The 19,674-nt window shown below is 45.8% G+C and overlaps 2 protein-coding genes across 3 annotated transcripts in view; both read left to right on the forward strand.

The window, feature by feature from the left end:
• fras1 (Fraser extracellular matrix complex subunit 1) overlaps positions 1-7,405 on the forward strand; it is a 73,175-nt gene extending 65,770 nt beyond the window's left edge. For both annotated transcript variants that reach the window (XM_028996001.1, XM_028996002.1), the window contains 15 exons: positions 9-165; positions 434-634; positions 1,067-1,254; positions 1,418-1,693; positions 1,795-2,027; positions 2,214-2,374; positions 2,820-3,034; positions 3,155-3,305; positions 4,059-4,166; positions 4,256-4,415; positions 4,505-4,621; positions 4,874-5,040; positions 5,449-5,654; positions 5,739-5,885; positions 6,007-7,405. In XM_028996001.1, coding sequence (XP_028851834.1) covers positions 9-165; positions 434-634; positions 1,067-1,254; positions 1,418-1,693; positions 1,795-2,027; positions 2,214-2,374; positions 2,820-3,034; positions 3,155-3,305; positions 4,059-4,166; positions 4,256-4,415; positions 4,505-4,621; positions 4,874-5,040; positions 5,449-5,654; positions 5,739-5,885; positions 6,007-6,576 — 3,057 coding nt within the window. In that variant the 3' untranslated portion in view covers positions 6,577-7,405. The remainder of the gene's footprint in view (positions 1-8; positions 166-433; positions 635-1,066; positions 1,255-1,417; positions 1,694-1,794; positions 2,028-2,213; positions 2,375-2,819; positions 3,035-3,154; positions 3,306-4,058; positions 4,167-4,255; positions 4,416-4,504; positions 4,622-4,873; positions 5,041-5,448; positions 5,655-5,738; positions 5,886-6,006) is intronic.
• A 2,549-nt stretch (positions 7,406-9,954) lies between these two features.
• Positions 9,955-13,846, forward strand: lysmd3 (LysM, putative peptidoglycan-binding, domain containing 3). The gene is made up of 3 exons (XM_028996546.1): positions 9,955-10,045; positions 11,285-11,564; positions 12,448-13,846. Exons 2-3 carry the CDS (start codon positions 11,307-11,309, stop codon positions 13,096-13,098), a joined length of 909 nt encoding a protein of 302 aa, XP_028852379.1. The 5' UTR covers positions 9,955-10,045; positions 11,285-11,306; the 3' UTR covers positions 13,099-13,846.
• Positions 13,847-19,674: the final 5,828 nt, after the last annotated feature.

The following is a 19,674-nucleotide window of genomic DNA, read 5'->3' on the forward strand; positions in this document are numbered from 1 at the left end:
ATTTCTAGGTGAAGAACTGCACTGTCCAAGTCACTGATGACTCTGTGTTTGAGCCAGAGGAGGAATTCCAAGTGCATCTTGGGACACCAGATGGGGACCATTGGGGTGGTGCCATGATTGGAATAAATGACATTGTCACCGTTACCATTACTAATGATGAAGATGGTAAGCATTGCAAAAATTATGTCTGCATTTTAACAGACATGTTAAACAGAAGAAAAAATATGAAAACAGTGGGTAGTTATTACTGGCACAAAAATATCACCTTGGGCCTGTGTCAATAGAGAGGTTCCCCAGGGTTCAATTTTTGGACCTCTGTTATTCCTATAAACATGATCCAGGTATACAAGATTGTAAATAATGTTTGATAAGGAAACCCTATGACTACATAATAATTGAAAGTTTCTTATGAGTCTTTATGTGTTCTTCACAGCGCCCACCATTGAGTTTGAAAAGGCTTTTTACCAGGTGCGTGAGCCGGCAGGTCCTGACGGGATTGAGGTGATGAATATCAAGGTGATCCGCAGGGGCGACCTGGATCGTGTGTCCAAGATACGCTGCAGCACCAGAGATGGATCTGCCCAGTCCGGGGTTGACTACAACCCCAAGAGCAGAGTCCTCAAATTCAGTCCTGGTCAGTGTCTTAAAAGATTTCATGTGACATTATCACAGGGGAAAAAATACTGCACAACATGGGTTGTTTATTCTTGTGCAAGAGAGCAATTAATGTGGGTTTGTGTGCATAGTGGTGGCCTAGCAGGTAATGAAGTGGACCCATAATCAGAAGGTTGCCGGTTTGAATCCTGAGCTGCCAAGGTGTCACTGAGGTGCCACTCAGCAAAGCACTGTCCCCACACACTGCTCCCTGGGCACTTTTCATGGCTGCCCACTGCTCACCAAGGGTGATGGTTAAAAGCAGAGGACATATTTTGTTGTGTGCACCGTGTGCTATGCTTCACAATGACAATCACTTTACTTTTACTTTTTTTTTCATAAAACTAGGAGATAAGATTGAAAGTGAATTATTCAATTTGTTTGCCATGATATTTTTTTCATTCATCTGTAGGAATAGACCATATACTGTTCAAAGTGGAGATTTTGTCCAGTGACGATCGGGAGTGGCATGAGTCCTTCTCATTGGTCCTTGGTCCCGATGACCCTGTGGAGGCTGTTCTTGGAGATATCACCATGGCAACAGTGACTATTCTGGATCAGGAGGCTGCAGGAAGTCTCATCCTCCCTGCCCCACCGATTGTAAGAGACACAATATTATCAAGTGATTACACTGTTACAATGTGGATCATAGATTTTGTAGTGTTTTTTGTAGTGTAAAGTGTTTTTTTTTTTTTTTTTTTTTGTAAAGTCTTTTCTTTTTTATAAACTTTGTCAAATATAATGTGTGTTTGCCATTTTTTAGGTGGTCTCCCTGTCCGACTATGACCAGGTGCAGGAGGTCACTAAAGAGGGCAGTAAGAAAACCCCATCCCCTGGATACCCTCTGGTGTGTGTGACACCCTGTGACCCCCACTACCCAAAATACTCAGTGATGAAGGAGCGCTGTGAGGAGGCTGGCATCAACCAGAGCTCCTTGCACTTTAGATGGGAGGTGGCTGCGCCCACTGATGTCAACGGAGCACGTTCCCCATTCGAGATGGTAACAGACACCACACCCTACACCAGCATCAATCACATGGTGAGTCTGATCCTTTCAAATGTCCGCACGCTGAGTGCATGTTTCTGTATGTGCCTCATTGTGTGTTTTGTGTTTATTTTGCTGCGTGTGTATAAATGTAGGTCCTTGACAGCATCTACTTCAGTCGCCGTTTCCACGTGCGCTGTGTAGCACAAGCCCGGGACAAAGCAGGGCATCTGGGCACGCCCCTGAGGAGCAACATCGCTACCATTGGCACAGAGGGGTCCATATGCCACACCCCTGTAACCACAGGGACTGCACGCGGGTTCCAGGCTCAGTCCTTCATCGCCACTCTAAAGTACCTGGATGTGAAGCAAAAGGAGCACCCCAACCGGTGAGCAGAGTCATGTTTAAATGCACCGAAGTGACTTTTAATTCCAAGATTCAAGAGCGATTCACTGTCAGTACAACAGTGCACACAGCTTACAGTGTATTGAAATACTGTTTCACAGAGACCCCATAGTGCGAGTCCTGTAAATTTCTAAGCAGTCTGATGGATGCATGTGTATGTCTGTGGCAGGATCCACATCTCGGTGCAGATCCCACACCAGGACGGCATGCTGCCCCTGATCTCCACCATGCCGCTGCACAACCTGCACTTCCTGCTGTCCGAGTCCATCTACCGTCACCAGCATGTCTGCTCCAACCTCGTCACCATCAGAGACCTGCAGGGCATCTCTGGTGAGCGGGGAGCCATGATGCCATGAACTGCAATAAAATTGATTATTTACTGGCAAGCTGTTCTATCTACATGTTTTTGAGGCATTTTGTCATTTAAATTAGATGCCTGTTGTTTACGTTTCTCAATTCATGCAGTTGGTCCTTTGTATTAGTGTACTCTGGAAAAATAGCTTGTAGACTTGATGCCACTTTGATAACCTCCAACTAGTGTTGCCTGTTTATATGATGCAGAACGCTGTTATTTTTAGTGTTGCTGTTTGTCATATTGCTCTCAGGAAAATTATGATTATTGAAGGCTAGTCTGAGCTAAGTTTTAAATGTATATCCTTATAATCATATGCGTAATACTGAGGGTAATTTCATATTTTAAGCCTATATGTACAATGTGCTTTTCCTATATGTACAATGTGCTTTTGTAAGTGTACTGCACTGCATGTTTGCGCAGAAACAGGGTTCTTGGATGACGTCCCTTATGACAGCATATCTCTGGGCCCCGGGTATGATCGGCCGTACCAGTTTAATCCCAACGTCAGAGAACCCAAAACGATACAACTCTACAAACACCTCAACCTGAAGAGCTGCATCTGGACGTTTGATGCGTATTACGACATGACAGAGCTGATAGACGTGTGTGGCGGGTCGGTCAATGCAGACTTCCAGGTGGGTTCGCTCACTGAAGGCCACTTCAGCCATGATAAACACATTCCTGTATAGTCCGGACCGTTGGTTGTCAGTAGCAGTGAGGTTTACAGTGAGGTGTGTGTCTGTGTGTGTTAATAGGTAAGGGACTCGGCGCAGTCGTTCCTCACCGTGCAGGTTCCGCTTTATGTGTCCTACATCTACGTCACAGCCCCTCGCGGCTGGGCGTCTCTGGAGCACCACACTGAGATGGAGTTCTCCTTCTTCTACGACACTGTCCTCTGGAGGACAGGTATGGTACTGCAGCGCCCGCACGTAAATGAAAAAGCCTATTACATCATTCTCTAGAATACACTCTGCTAACATGTAGCCTGAGTAAGTACAGTCAGGGGAAAATGCTGCATAAAAGACAGCCATCCATAGAAGCAATCAATCTAAACAGATTCAATAACTAACTGTTTTCACCTTCTCACCCGGCTGCTTGGTGATGGTTTTATAGTCCATTCCTTGTGTAGGTCCACAATCTTGTCCCTGACATCCTTGGGGGGATGTCACTCAAACACCTGCTGACCAATGAGGCGAAGCCCAGCCCACACGAGAGAATTGTCCCAAAAGTCCAACCGTATTCTCAGGCAGCATAAATGTAAAATGGGGCGGAGCGACTGAGCAGCCAGCAGTAAAACTGTACAAAGCAAGCAGCGTAACCAAAAGTCTCACAAGAGAAAATGAAAAAGAGTGTGATGTTAGCAAAAACGAAATTCCAACCTCTTATTTTACATTTCAACATCGTATTTTTGTTTGATATTAGGAAAGTTTTGTTTCAAACTTTTGCCACAATCTGATTCCATAGGGTTCAAATAATTTTCCCCTCACTGTGTACAGTTTGACAAAACTAAATTTCAGAAAATTAGGATCAATTGTGGATAGTGGGACATATCCAGTGTGCTGTAACAAAAATACTTTCAATTCACACATCATTCACACACTGTTCATAATTTACGGGCAATTTAAAATATTCTATTGCACGCTGTCCTGTGTTCACCAGGGATTCAGACGGACAGTGTTCTGTCGGCCCGGCTACAGATCATCAGAATCTTCATTCGGGAGGATGGACGGCTGGTGATCGAGTTTAAAACACACGCCAAGTTCAGAGGTGCGGCATCCATTTCTGAGATAATGAGCCCTAGACGTCTGTGTAAGCAGCCATGTTTTCACATTAACAATCCTCTCCAATCCCTATAGGCCAGTTTGTCCCTGAGCACCACACCTTACCGGGACACAAGTCCCACCTCATGGCTCCTGATCACCTAGGTGGCATCGACTTTGACATGCAGCTGGTGTGGAGCGCTCAAACCTTTGATTCTCCATACCAGTTATGGAGAGCCACCAGCTCCTATAGCAGGTACCTGTCAGAAACCGCAGAACTATAATCAACCCTGACAGATATTGCCTGTCATGTGACTGCTGACGATGTCCATGGCCTTTTTTCAGGAAAGATTACTCAGGGGAGTACACAGTGTTCCTCATCCCCTGCACCGTGCAGCCCACCCAGCCCTGGATAGACCCTGGTGACAAGCCCCTGTCCTGCACGGCCCACGCGCCAGAGAAGTGCGTTAACATATGAACCAAAGTAGAGTAATATGGGGGTTAATAGGGTAGGAGGTAGCAGCTGCTACTAATACTGTAGGTAGGTAGAAAATTGTATGTATAATTCTTCCAGACAGTTTAATGGTGGTAGTAACCTAGCAAGACCCTAAGCAAGACACTTCACCCTGAGTGTCTCCAGGAGGACCTGTAAGGTCTGATAAAATCCATAAATGTAAATGTTTAAATTCCTATCTCTGCCTCGTTCTAATGCAGGTTCCTGGTGCCCATCACCTTTCAGCAGACCAACAGGCCTGTGCCTGTGGTGTACTCCCTCAACACAGAGTTCCAGCTGAGCAACAATGAGAAGCTCTTCCTGATGGACCCCGGCACAGCTGACCTGTCCATGGCTGAGATGGATTACAAGGGGGCCTTCTCTATGGGTAAGGTCAGCTGTGGGAGTAAGCAGTTACAAAAACAGTGCGGTGACAAATCTGATACACACAATATACATAAAGTAAATAAATGTGTGAATAAAAATGATATAAACTGTAGGTGAGAGTCACGGTAACTGGAATTGCGATATAGTAAAATTCAGATTTTCGCCAGAACGGTGAAACTGCATAAGCACCAGGGACTGGATATTTACATTATAAATGTTCTTACTTAATATTATGCCTAGCAAGCATTATGACTTAGGAAGCACAATGTGAATCAAGGTATAATGACAAAACTATTAATTTAAAATATATTTATAATATTTCATTATGGAGGTGATTTTAGCTAAACTTGACTAGCAGTGTGTATTGTTTAATGTGGCTTGTTGTAACTTCTGTAATGTGTGTATTTAGGTCAGACGCTGTATGGCAGAGTGCTGTGGAACCCTGATCAGAACCTGAAAACGGCCTACAAGCTGCAGCTGGAGAAGGTCTACCTGTGCACGGGCAGGGACGGCTACGTCCCATTCTTTGATCCCACAGGGACGCTGTACAACGAGGGCCCGCAGTACGGCTGCATCCAGCCTAACAATCACCTGAAGCACAGGTTCCTGCTGCTGGTACGTCACTCCAGAGCCGCCCAGTCAGCTGCACGTTGAAAAGTGAACGGTAAATCGTAAATGTGTCCTGTGCTGATCACGCAGGATCGTAAGCAACCCGATGTCTGCGACCGTTTCTTCCACGATGTTCCCTTTGAGGCCAACTTTGCTTCTGATGTTCCTGATCTGCTGACCATGGCTGCCATGCCCGGGGTGGATGGCTTCACGATGAAGGTGGACGCCTTGTACAAGGTGGGCGGAAAGATATACAAGGACAAATTATTTTAATTGTAATCAATATCATTATGCCGTTATTGATGTATTTATTTATTTGTTTTGATTTAATGGTATCATGTGTCATACGATCCACTAGGTGGAAGCTGGTCACCAGTGGTACCTGCAGGTGATCTATGTCATCGGCCCGGAGTCCACAACAGGCCCCCGGATCCAGCGGTCACTGTCGTATCAGCTGAAGCGTCCCCGCAGGGATCTGGTGGACCGGGCGGGTCGACTCACACTGGACGAGTCTCTCATATATGACAATGAGGGTGACCAGGTGAAGAACGGAACCAACATGAAGACCCTGAAGCTCCATGTGGAGCCCTCGGCAGCTTTCAACCCCCAGGTGGGAGGATCCATTGGCGGAGGCGTGGCCGCGGTCTCCCTGCTCGTCCTCGTCCTCCTGGCCTCCTGTTTCCTGTTCAGGAAGTGCCGTCACTCAGAGAAAAAGAAGCCGGCGGAGCAATACCCCCTCAACACCAAAGTTCAGGTTTGTCTGGAACACCTGGAGAACAACCTCAACAGCAAACGCTGCACTGTGAAGAACGTCAACTTGCTGCGGCAGACCACGGAGAACTGCAAGGTGAACGGCGTCAAGGTCAAACAGGTCAACCTGGAGGTCAAGATCCACAACAACCCGAACGCACTGGGCACTGAAGTCTGATCCGTGCCCAGAGTATTTTCATGAAAAGAGTATTTTCTATCGCTGTTTCTTACCGATGAAATGTATTTTTATACAAACGTGAGAAAAAAGGGAAATGTGCCTGTGTGTGTGTCTGTGTGTGTACACAACAGCTATGCATCATGAATCATTTCACAACTGAGCTACCTCAGCGGTGAAGGACACAAGAAAGAGTGTTATCCCTGAGCGGCTTGGTTAAAAAGAAAAAGTGCAATTAGCTGACCGGGTCCCCCCCAACCCCGCGGCCTCATCACTGTCCTTAGCTTTCAACGCTGCAGTCTGCACACCATGCCTTCGCGTTAAAGTGCCATTGTTCGATCCAAGGGCTTGATTCAGCCAGGTGGACGTGTGGGACGTCTATTTATTTCCTGACTGAGTCGAGCCCCGAATCTGCCCAAAGGCGTCGCTGCGTCCTTACATTTTCGATAAAGTGTCCGTTATGAACTGTGCACTTTTATACACTACTGTGGACTACAACCGCTGTGAAGCACAGAGGTCCCTGCTACTGTCGAATTATTGTTACACTCCGCCAAATTATGTGTGTGTCTTTGTTGCATTATGGGCTACATACGTTACTGTAATGTCTGAACCCTCGGTCTTATATCTGTTAAAATGTTGAGTATATGGTGCTGAAAGGAGTTCATTTTACAGTATGTGTGCCTATCGCCTAAACCAAGGCCAGTTTGGGAGATGAATTATTCTGTTTTTTTTTTTTTTTTGGTGCTAATGTTTATGAAAGTTAATAAGTCGCTCATATGATGCCTGTATTCTGTGCCTTTTTAATAATAAAAAATAAAAGTTACATTGGGAACTGTGTTTTCTTTTAGTGAACTAAAAATGTGTCACATGGGTCAGGGGTTTGGACCATCATGATCCAGACTTCAATGGGAGGTTACGCTGAAGTTTGGTCAAACCGTTCTGGGGATATGCCTGACATTTAGATGAAATTGAGATTGTAAGATGGGACGTCGCGGAGCCATTACATTTCCGTGCCTTTGTTGTGCATGAAAATTCAACACCTCAGTTTTTGCATGCCTTTGTCGAATGGCATTGCAACATTTGTCGGCCCTCCCCCGTGCCACACGTGTGAGGTGCCGGCTGTCGGGACCGCCCACTCTCTTTGTCTTCCCCAGACGGGAGGCACCGGGGGCGTGACGTCAGAAACAACAGCTTCTGATTGGTCCGTGACAGCTTCCTGTAGGCAAGGTGTATAAAGATCTGTTCACATGTGGGGAAGGGGCTTTTTCTTTCTTTCTCAGCTGTTTTCTCATTTCTCTCCTGGATCAGGTGATGTCTCTGAAACTTGGTTTAGGCTGTGCTGTCCTTTTCTATCTTTCATTTTGGTTTTCTCTGTAACATTGGTACCTTTTTACATACAATATTCACATGTAACTGCAATAATAATTTACTGGGGTTAATAAATTAGAAACTGTTCATTTTTAACCTCAATTGTGCCATGCCTCTTTCTGCCAGGTAACATCAAGTTGGAGTGGTTTGAATACATTGCTTTTGTGTAGAGAGAGAGAGATTTTTAGTTTTTTACAAGATTAAAGATAAGAAGATGGAAATCCTTTTGTCCTCAAAAACATGCTATATGTAATACGAGCAAATGAAAACATAATATATTTACATTTACATTATTTACCAGACACCCTTATCCAGAGCGACTTACAATCAGTATTTACAGGGACAGTCCCCCCCAGGAGCAACTCAGGGTTAAGTGTCCTGCTCAGGGACACAATGGTAGTAAGTGGGGTTTGAACCTGGGTCTCCTGGTTCATACTACCACTCTTATAGTAGCAATAGTAGCAATACTATTATAGAAATAGCTCAATATAATCACAAAAAGACCCTAACAAAGTAATAAATAATGTATAACTATGACAGTGGCTATAAACTATAAAGTGGCATAAGATCGAGTGATTTTGAAATGTGACATAAATCCTGCATGTTATGAGGGATGAAAACCAACATTCAGTAGTACCCTCCAGACAACTGGTGGCCTAGTGAGTAAGGACACGGACTCATAATCGGAAGGTTGCTGGAATCCCAAGCGTGCCACTGTGGTGCCACTGAGCAAAGCACCATCCCCACACACTGCTCCTATCATGGCTGCCTACTGCTCACCAAGGGTGATGGTTAAAAGCAGAGGACACCTTTCACCATGTCACCGTGTGCTGTGCTTGCTGTGCATGCTTCACAGTGACAATCACTATACCCTTCCCTATACAGGAGGGTATAATTGCACAGTCCCATGACAAAAAAAGACATGAATACTGATCATGAGAAGATCACCTACGAAACAGTCTTATTGCCACGGGTAAAAGGAACTTCCTGTGGCGCTCAGTTCTGCATTCAGAGGCGACAAGTGCTGCATGTGCTCTGATGGTCCATCGGGGAGGCTTGCATGGGGTGAGAGGGGTTCTCCATTATACCAAGATGCATTTCTTCTTGCATTTTCCCCTCAGACACCTCCGCCAGGCTCTCCTGTCTGACACCCAGGAGAGAACCGGCCTTTTTAATCAGTCTGTTCAGACTGTTGGCAAAGAATACAAATGTGTGCTGGGGTAGTGTGCTGAAGGCAGCTGATGTATAAATTGTGTAATGCATTTAACCCATCATGACAGGCGCCCGGAGAGCAGTGTGTGGGGACGGTGCTTTGCTCAGTGGCACCTCAGTGGCACCTTGGCCGATCGGGATTTGAACCGGCAACCTTCTGATTATGGGGCCGCTTCCTTAACCGCTAGGTCACCACTGCCCACCCACTAGGCCACCATAGAACGAGTGTGGTGTACACACACGAGTGAGTGTAGACCAAAGCATTTTAGTACATCTATTATAACACTGTTGGTAAATTTAAGCTTGCAGTACAAAACCAATTTAATGTCGAAGAAATGGTGACAGTGAGAAAGGTTTTTAAAAAACCTTGAATCAAGCGTGGCCCTCGCAGACATGGCAAGCGGTTTTAATATTTAATATCTGTTACATCTAATGTCTATTTAATATCTATTATCATGTGTTCATTCACAGTTTTGATGCTTCAGTGAGAATGGTCATGAACACATTGAATGAGAAGGTGTGTTCAAACTTTTGGCCTGTACTGGATACATGAAATGTAATTTCTGATACCTATAATATCCCAATAGACGTGAGGGGAAAACTCGACACAATTTTCCATATGAACAATGAGGTTGCGGATATCTGAAAGAGCCCCTGCGGACAGGAACTGTTACTTTGTCGACATCCGAATTGTTCATTTTGACCGCGACGCGTAAACTCATGGCGGTCGAATTGGGCGGTTTGGTGTCAGAACGGCTTGCCACAGTACGCGTCCTGCGTCGGGCCGACGTCGTGACGTCAACGCGTGTTGACGTGGCGCCGTAAGCGCTCCGGGGCAGACGGCAGGAGAGAATGGCGTAGGTCGGTCGGAAGAGCGGCCCGATGTTCCCAGGTGCGTGTTGCGCGTGGTTCTGGTTCTTGTTGGTTTGGACTTCTCTGGTGTTAAGTTTACGCGCCCGGATGTTGGCCGGTGGCGCGCAGGCTATCGACGTCTGGAGTGACGACGACGACGACGTCGTTGTTATTTCGTCGCAGTGTTAACAGCCGAACCTGAGGACCCGAGAGGTGGCCCAGGGGAAGAGTAACTCGGTCGGATGCATGTGGCGTGAACGTCGCCCCCCTTCACCCAGACCGGGCAGACCGGGCGCGTTGACGTGTTAGCGACAGACGCCAATTAATATTTTACAGACGGTGGCGCGGTGGCCGGCGACGTGGCCTCACACCCGCATTTGTCCAGAACCTGTGACTTTGTGGGCTTCGGGTGTGTGTTCGCTGGATTTACCACTGCTCGTGAAATAAAGGCCGAGAAATGTCCACAGACGCGTCCACGGACCCCCAGGTCGTGGAAGTGGAGCTTTCCAGGTTCAAATTCAATTTTTATTTGTCTCATACACAGTCAGACACGGTATGATATGCGGTGAAATGATTTGGCCACCTCTACAGGGTGGTAGTAGCCTAGTGGGGTAACACACTCGCCTATGAACCAGAAGACCCAGGTTCAAATCCCACTTACTATTTCTTGTCCCTGAGCAAGACACTTAACCATAAGTGTCTCCAGGGGGGAACTGTCCCTGTAACTATGGATTGTAATACGCTCTGGATAAGGACGTCTGATAAATGCTGTAAATGTACAGGCCACAGTATTGCCAATATTGTAAGCATACAATGAAACCAATAACCAAATATTACACTTTAATGTCTTTAACATAAAATATGTGTAACAGGTAGGGTGAAGGTGTGCAAATGAGTGAAGTCAAAGTATACAGTAAAAAGTAAAAAAATAAAAATTTTGTGAAAGAGTAAAGATTTTGGTCGAGCCCAGAGTGATTTGAAAGTGGAAGTGAGAGAGAAAATGCCCTGCAGTACTGGAGCAAGCCCCTTTGCCGACTCCCTGTTCTCATAATCCGGGGGACGTATCAGATATTAAAGCGATAAGAACAGATACTTCGCTTGATCGGTTTTGTGTAATGCCGGGACGGCACTTTGCTCGGGAGGGGCGTGGCCTCGGTGGCACCCGGCGGTCCCGGATTTGAACCTGCAGCCCTTCGTTCATGAGTCCCCGCTCCCATGCCTACTAGGGCTGCCAGATGCCTCCGCGCCGGATGGATTAACGCCTCTGAACTGTTCGCAGGTGCGAGTGAAACGTGCGAAACATGACTGGGAAGACCCAGCACAATGGATTCCAGTCAGCCACGACCGTGCAGCCGCTGGTCGGAGGGCACGCCTACGTCTTCGGGACCGGCTCCGAGACGGAGTGCTCTGAGGAGGACGGCGAGAGCTATGAGCTGCGCTCGCGGGGCCGGGTGCGCCGGAGCACCTCCAGGGACCGGGTGGACGACATTGTCTACCTGCTCAAAGACATTCAGGAGGGGGACACGCTGAACAGCCTCTCGCTGCAGTTCTTCTGCCCGGTGAGTTCTCAATATGAAGTGAAGTGATTGTCACTTGTGATACACAGCAGCACAGCACACGGTGGTGCACACAGTGAAATTTGTCCTCTGCATTTAACCCATCACCCTGAGTGAGCAGTGGGCAGCCATGACCAGCGCCCGGGGAGCAGTGTGTGGGGACGGTGCTTTGCTCAGTGGCACCTCAGTGGCACTTTGGCGGATCGGGATTCGAACCGGCAACCTTCTGATTACGGGGCCGCTTCCTTAACCGCTAGGCCACCACTGCCCCATATTTACAGGACTGCTTCCCTGGGGCAACTCAGGGTTAATCTTGAATCTGTGACCGCAAACCACCCAACAGATACAAAAAAGCAAGAAAAAAAAGAGCAAGTCGGTGAAATCGTGTCCGGTTCCTCTTCTGCAGGTCAGTTAGGCTTGAAGAGCGTACGCGGCGTCATGTTCCATCTGGACTTCGTGGTCGTGTACCTGTCGTCACTGGTTACTGGTCGCATTCTGAGGTCCCACGCTTCAGTTTTACATCGCCAGCCCATTAGGGGTGTTAAAAATAAATCGTATAGTCGAAGCAGACGTGGAGGATTCCGAATTGATTCATAATTGGGAACATAGTCGTTCATGTATCATCATTTTATTACAATAAAAAAAAAAATGTAGTGCCTGTAGTGAATGTGGCTGCCTGATCTGAGCACAACTCTTATTTTCGAGCGACAAATAGAATCGAAACAGGCTAGTGGCCCTTGGAAAAACACACACAAAGGGGGAACTCTCATGTTTAAACGCATCATGTGAAGTAATGTAGAAAATGTATGGGATGGATCTGTGATCGAGGAATTGGTCATCGTAATCGAATCGAATCCTCTACAGCCCACTTGTGTTTCTGTTACAGGTCGCTGACATCAAAAGAGCAAACAACCTCCTGACCGAGCAGGACTTCTTTGCTCTGAGGTCCATCAAGATCCCAGTGAAGCGCTTCAGTGTCCTGACGGAGACCCACGGCACCGCCCCGCTGAAATCCGGGTCCCCGGGCAGCATCAGACGCCTTCCGGACGTCCCACAATGCACTGCTGCAGCCGCCGACTCCTCTGCCTCGTCCACCTCCTCCACGGACAGCATAGGCAGCTTCCTGCAGGAGAAAGACAAGGACATCGAGCAGCTGGTGAAGTCCACCGGCTCTTCCCGGAACAGCCTGAACGAGGTGGTGTCTTCGCTCAGCCCGCAGCAGCAGCCGCTGCTGGGCGACTCGGAGCGCCGAGCTCCGCCTAGGAAGGATCCGTACTACGGAGCGGACTGGGGCATGCGCTGGTGGACCGCGGTGGCCATCATGTTGGTGGTGGGCATCGTCACGCCCGTTTTCTACCTCCTCTACTACGAGGTGCTGGTGAAAACGGACGCGGGACACCATGACGGCACAAAAGTTCAGAAAGTAGGGGCGGAGTTAACGGATCCGACACTCAAGACCGCAGTACCTGTAGCCGCGGACAGGGGGGGGGGGGCCCAGAGGGGCCTGGGGGCCGGACTTTCACGTTCACCCTGGTGATGAAATGGGGCAAAACCAAGGCAGGAAGTTACCGGGGACATAACGAGGGACCGGTACGCCCACTGCCGGGGACCATAGGACGTTGCCCCTCCCCCCATGTCTCCTCAGTTCAGCTGGGCTGTTCTGTCATTCAGTTGCGGTGTGACCTTTCACCTCCTGACCAGTTGATAATATCTTCAGCGTAGCTCCTTTTAACATTTAAAATTTGCCTTAGAGGTGAAAAAAAAATATTTTTTTCAGAAACTGTAATTTGACCCGAGACCGTTCCCGCCGTCTTGTCAGGGATCAGCTCAAACTTTAATTTATTAGAAATTGAATCCTGAGTCAGTATTGCTTAACACAACGTTAAAGATAATTGCTGTGAGTTTTCGTCTCTAAAGATTTGTGCATAATTTGACTTTTTTTTAGCGGGTGCTTCTAAAACGTAGGATGGGACGACACCCTCTTCCCTTAAAGAGACGGTGTGGTGAAAAATGTGGTGGCTCTCCTACCACTTTTCACCAGATTGGTCCATTAACGCCAGGGTTTCGTTTCAGCGTGAAATTCTCCCTCTTTTTACCCATGTTTTCGTGAAAGTGTTTTAAGACAATATGTGCCTTGCCTCAAGCGACAGGATGACAAATAAAATAATTATTTTAGTAGCTCTAAAATATATTTGTCTATTTTTACATGATCACCAAGGCAAAATAATATGCAAATAAAACAAAGGAAAAAAAATGACTACTAATAAAAAGTGGACATACAAGCAGAACATTTCATATTCCTGATCTGACGTCGTCGTCTTTCTCCTTGTACTACTCCACGCCTTCAGTTTCTTCTTCTTCCCCCTCCCCCCACTCTTCTGGTTTGTCGTCACCCTTTTTCTACGGCTCCTGAAAGGTTTCCGTCATGGTGGTTGAAGTGAATTCAGACCTGGTGAAAACTCCGGCTCGGTAGATAACAGGTTGTTATTCGATCGCACAAACACGTTTTTCCGCCGTGAAGTCATCTGGCCGCTTCTGTGGAGAGATCCGCGTATCGGAAAGTAGACCGATGAACCGCCAACCCTGTCAATGCTGCTGGAACGTTGGCTTCACCGGTGGCAGATACGCAGTCGCTCACTCTGGTCTCGATAATTTATGGGGTTTTATACGGACCAGCAATTTCGTACATCGTTTCATGCTAAAGACCGGGATTTGGTCCGGAATGACGCGTGGCACAAGCTTGAACCACGAGTGTCACTACATGTTCGGCGAACGAGAGGAATTGCGAGGCCTATGTCTACACGTGCAGCTGCTTGGTGCCTGATTCTGGACACAGGGCTGATATGTGGATTTTCCGCCCTGGCTGCGAAATAAACCAATAAATATCGGCTTCTGCCAGGGACCTGACGCTAGATCTGAGAGGCGCGGAATTCACTCTGAACCACACCAACAACAGGCCCTCGAGCCAATATGCCGATCAGAAACAGGGAAGGGGCGGAATGCAGCAGCACGACTGGTCTTCAACCTCCCCAAGTTCTCATTTACAGCATTTATCAGACGTCCTTGTCCAGAGCGACTTACGATCAGTAGTTACAGGGACAGTCCCCCCCTGTAGACACTCAGGGTTAAGTGTCTTGCTCAGGGACACGATGGTAGTAAGTGGGGTTTGAACCTGGGTCTTCTGGTTCATACGTGAGTGTGTTGCCCACTAGGCCACTACCACCCGCCCCTCTGCTACGTTCCCTCCACCGGCTCCCAGAAGCTTCAAAATACTGATGCTGGCCTACAAAGCCAAACATGGAGTAGCACCATCCTACCTCACAGCCCTTATTACACCTCGCTCTGCACCTCGTATACTCCGAGCCTCCAGTACTGCTCGCCTGGTCCCTCCTCTGCTGAGGGTACGAGGAAGACACTCGTCTAGAAAGGGCAAAGGGCATCTGGCAAATGCAATAAATTTAAATGTAATGTAGGGGGCGGGACTTGGCGATAGATGGATAAATTCTGCTCTCGTGTTCTGGAATTAATATAATCATAATCAATATCATATTAATTGCCAATCAATCACAAAGTGCGTCACAAGCGTCCGCATACTTGCACATTTTTCAGCATGGAAATAATAAGTGTACTGTAAAACATGTCAGATGCCAAAAGAGCACAATCGTATCAGCTTTCATTCAGAGGGGAAAGATGACTTATTTATTTATTTATTGGTTTCGTTTTCCTCAAATTCAGTCCATATGTTTTATATGCAATGCAATATGCAACACTGAAGAATTCAAAATGATATCGTTTCAAAACGACGCAGAAAGACCACGAGTTCCCTGCTGCTAAAACAGACAAACAAGACATTTTAAAGGACCTTAAAGTTGTAAAAGAAGCGTTTGTGGAGCCTGCAGGTGCACCGTTCACTGCCTATAAGATAAAGCAGAGATCATGGATGGACATGCTGTTATCTGCACCAGATACACACGATGCCAGGGAATTGGCATTGACACGGTTTTATGCGTTGACTGATCTGATGAACGTGGCACAGCTTTGTGTGTTCATCAGAATGATTTTTGGAGATAGAAGAGTGCCAAAGAAGAGCTGCCGACAATTTTACAATAAAAAAAACAGGTGGAGATATTTTCCACACTTTCATTGAAGTTGTTCCCCTGTAAGATCATTACCATCACAAGCGATGGTGCTCCAGCAATGGTTGGCTGCCCGAAATAAAAGATTTCTTGAAAGTTTCCAACATGAATATGAACAGCCGCAGAACATCCTTTTGGGATGGAAAGTCAGTAAATCGCTTCTTAAATTCTGACAAGATGTTCTGGTTTTCCTCATAATGTGAAATGTCAAGCTGCACAGTCTTTGCCAAGATGCTGAAGTTCTGGAACCCACTGAACCTACCAACCACCATCTGCCGTCATCTGCCATTAAAAAGTAAAGATATGTCAGAAAAAATAAAGAAACACAGTCCAAGATTATAAAATTATTGGCATATAGAGAGTCTGTGGGTAACGATACATTGCAGTTATACATTGAAGATGTAAAGATACATTGACCTTTATTCTCACACCAACAATAGAAACAAAGCATTGAAGTGGCTCTGAACCCAAGATGGAACAGAGGTTGATTTTATGAGTAATAGATTGATTACAGATTCTAGATTATATTTAATCCAACCATATGATAACGATAACGTGAGGAAGGTGGTGTGTAGGAGATTCTACAGGCAGCCTTGTATGTTTCAGACCTGCCACATCCACCTCTTTGAGAGTGAACAGGTGCTGGTTTACCAGGATGGAGGTGAGAAGGGTGGAGGAACGAGGGACCCCGACCAACCATTAAGTTCCTCCCATTATTCGATGCTCTTGGATGTTAAATATTTGATTTTGCAGTGATTTATAACTGTATGAGTAAAATGAGGCCTGAAGTCTGACCTTGTGGTGGCTGTTATTATATTATCTTTTTTTAATTGATCTATTATAATTATGTTAATTCATGTATACAAAGTAGTGTAAAACAAGTGACTGTTTAGTACTACCATAAAGGGTAAACCCTGCCAGGTTATAAAATTTCTAAATGATAATATAAAATTATATAATATAAATGGATATAAATTCATACTTTACTAAAGTAATCAAAAAGTAATCAGTTATTATTGAAATTGTTTCACTACTATTACATTTTAAATAATGTAACTTGTAATTGTAATGAACAACATTTCCAAAGTAACGTTCCCATTAACTGACTATTAATTGTAATATGTTTAAAAATACAATTCACAATTGAGACTTTTATGCTCCAAAAGTAATTGGCTGGCAAATGAATCATCTTTCGTCCCATCAGCACCCACACTCAGTTCACTCAGCAGGTCCTCGTTTCCTTTGGCTGTTAACATTTTGGGTTTCATCTTCATCGCTGTGAAAAAGTGGAATGTTTCGCTCAGTTTCATTTAAAAAAAAAAAACGCTCCTGAATTTCACGCGAATTCCACACGATGGGATGTTTGATGGTTAACGCTCTTCTTTTTTTTATACCAAACGTCCACGCCTCCTGATCCATTCTCAGACGCTCCTTCAGCCGTTTCTGCTGGTACCTCGCCACATCTGGAAAATGGAGACGGCTGATCTCAGAAGATTTCCTAATCATTTTAGAGGCTATTAGGTGAAATGGATGCTAGAACGTGAGCGACCAGCAAGGATAGATTTGATTAGATGTTCCCGGAGACGTTCTGATTGGGGCTTGGCAGGGGCAAGGGAAGGGCAGCCGACTTACGTTGCCCCCCGTCTCACGTTTCAGAGCGAGCGTGTAGTCTTCCTCCTCACCCACCCTCAGGGCTCTCCAGCTGTGTCACATCCAGGTGTTTTGCCGTGTTTCTGTTTCGAGTGTTGTGTCGCAGGAGGCCTGGCGCTTGCCAGTTGATCCCTTCTGTTCCTGCTGCAGAGAGCCAGTATAAAAGGGGCCTTTTTCGGGGCTGTGCTTTGCCGTGCCGTCCACTCCGCCCGCGTCCCCTGCATTTCCTGATGCCGTCACTTTACACCTTGTTCTGAATAGTGGCATAACTGTTTTTGTTCATTTCCAGAAGTGTTTAGAATCTGTGAAAGATTCACACGGGGCAGTAGAACTCATAGAACTCATGCACTTCACCTCTAATCACTCCGGACTCTTTTGCACAAAACTTTGCACAAAACCACTTTGCACATAATCACTTTGCCCTTACTGCTCTTTCTTTTATGGCTTTTATGGCTCTTTCTTCTTCCTTAAACATTGTAAAAAACTGTAACTCATTTGCACACCTTCACCCTACCAGTTACACATATTTTATGTTAAAGACGTAAAAGTGTAATACTTGGTTATGTTTGCAATATTTGCATATTGGTTCACTGTTTACTTGCAACATTTGCAATACTGTGGTCTGTAGCAGTTGCAGAAAGCATTTCACTGCACATCATACCGTGTATGACTGTGTATGTGACAAATAAAATTTGAATTTGAATTTGAATTTGATTTGGTTGGCTTGGTGCGGGGGACTTGTCAGATGTAGTTTTTGTGTAAAGTAATATAAATGACATGTAAAGTCCATTGTATAATTGTCCATCGGCCTTTAATATGTAGAAAAGCACAGAAAAGGCTTAAAAAAAACATGCTTTTATTAACAGCAGTAAAAAAAAATGTTTTATCAAAAAACTATGCTTCTCATTGGATGCAATATTTTCAGATCGCTGTTAGGAATTCAACCATAGCTTTATTTAGCCTTTATTTAGAACATGCTTTTTTTTCACGACACAGAAGAGAAACTTATGTTCCTTTTCAGTGCGAACAGCGTTGTTGGCCTCCCATTTTTGCCACTGCATCAAAGTCTAGAGAAGGTTTTCTTGTGCCAATTCTCAGGGGAGATCTGAGGGGTTGGAGAGGTGTAATGGGCTTTGTTGATATTCATGAGGCTGATCGTCTGCTCACACACGTAGGTCGGGCCGAACAATGCCAGCGTCTTCTGTGCCGTCCTCTGCAGATTTGGAAACTTGTCTTCATCAAGTGAAGCATAGAAGTCATTCAGTTTTTCAGTTGAACTTTTCCTTTAACATAGAGTCAGACTGAAGATCTCTCAGTTCTAACTGCAGCTGCAAAGATGTCTGGAGAATAGGGTGGTAGTATCCTATTGGGTAACACACTCGCCTATGAACCAGAAGACCCAGGTTCAAACCCCGCTTACTACCATCGTGTCCCTGAACAAGACACTTAACCCTGAGTGTCTCCAGGGGGGGACTGTCCCTGTAACTACTGATTGTAAGTCACTCTGGATCTGATAGGGCATCTGATAAATGCTGTAAATGTAAATGTAAATGAATATGGTCAGCTTGGAGTTGAAGGCTCTCATATTTGTGTACATGTCGTGAACAAACTGGTCTTTTCCCTGTAGCTTCACATTCAGTTCATTCATGTGTGAAAAATTAATGTCCAGAGCGTATGCAAAATGACCGAGCAAGTTCTTGTCCCTCAGCTCAGTAGGGATTTCCCCATTAACTCCTGATCTCCTCTTTCAGCTCCCACAATTGTTGGAACACTTTGACATGACAAAACTGCAATATGGATGTACACAGAGACCACTGCTGAATGGTGCTATGAAGGAAAATAACATCCTGTTCAGGGTTTCTTTTCAGCAGCCCAGCGTGTTTTCCATTTGGCGATCCATCCGTGGTGACGTTGGCAGGTTTACATCATTCTTTTGATGACAGCAGACACCCGGTCATGCAACTCCCCAGGTTTGTCCTTTCAGAGGCCTCCATGGCCAAAAACTCCTTCGTTATCAAGAACCCGTTAGTTAACCCCTCGGATAACAATAAGGAGCTGAACTGTGTCTTTTACATCGCTACTTTCATCCAGTACCAGTCAATATAAATAAAATGTCTCCGCCTTTTGGTTGAATTTGCCTGCTAAATAGAACTCCATTACACTCCAGCACTTTCACTTTCAATCACTCTGGACTCTTTGCACAAAATCACCTCGCACAAAATCACTTTGCACAAAATCTCTACTCTTTTTATTTATTTATTTTTGCTTTTTTAATCTTATACATTGTCTTTCACTCATTTGCACACCGTCACCCTACCTGTTACACA

The sequence above is a fragment of the Denticeps clupeoides genome, chromosome 11 (genome assembly GCF_900700375.1).
Source record: "Denticeps clupeoides chromosome 11, fDenClu1.1, whole genome shotgun sequence".
In the NCBI taxonomy this organism is placed as follows: domain Eukaryota; kingdom Metazoa; phylum Chordata; class Actinopteri; order Clupeiformes; family Denticipitidae; genus Denticeps; species Denticeps clupeoides.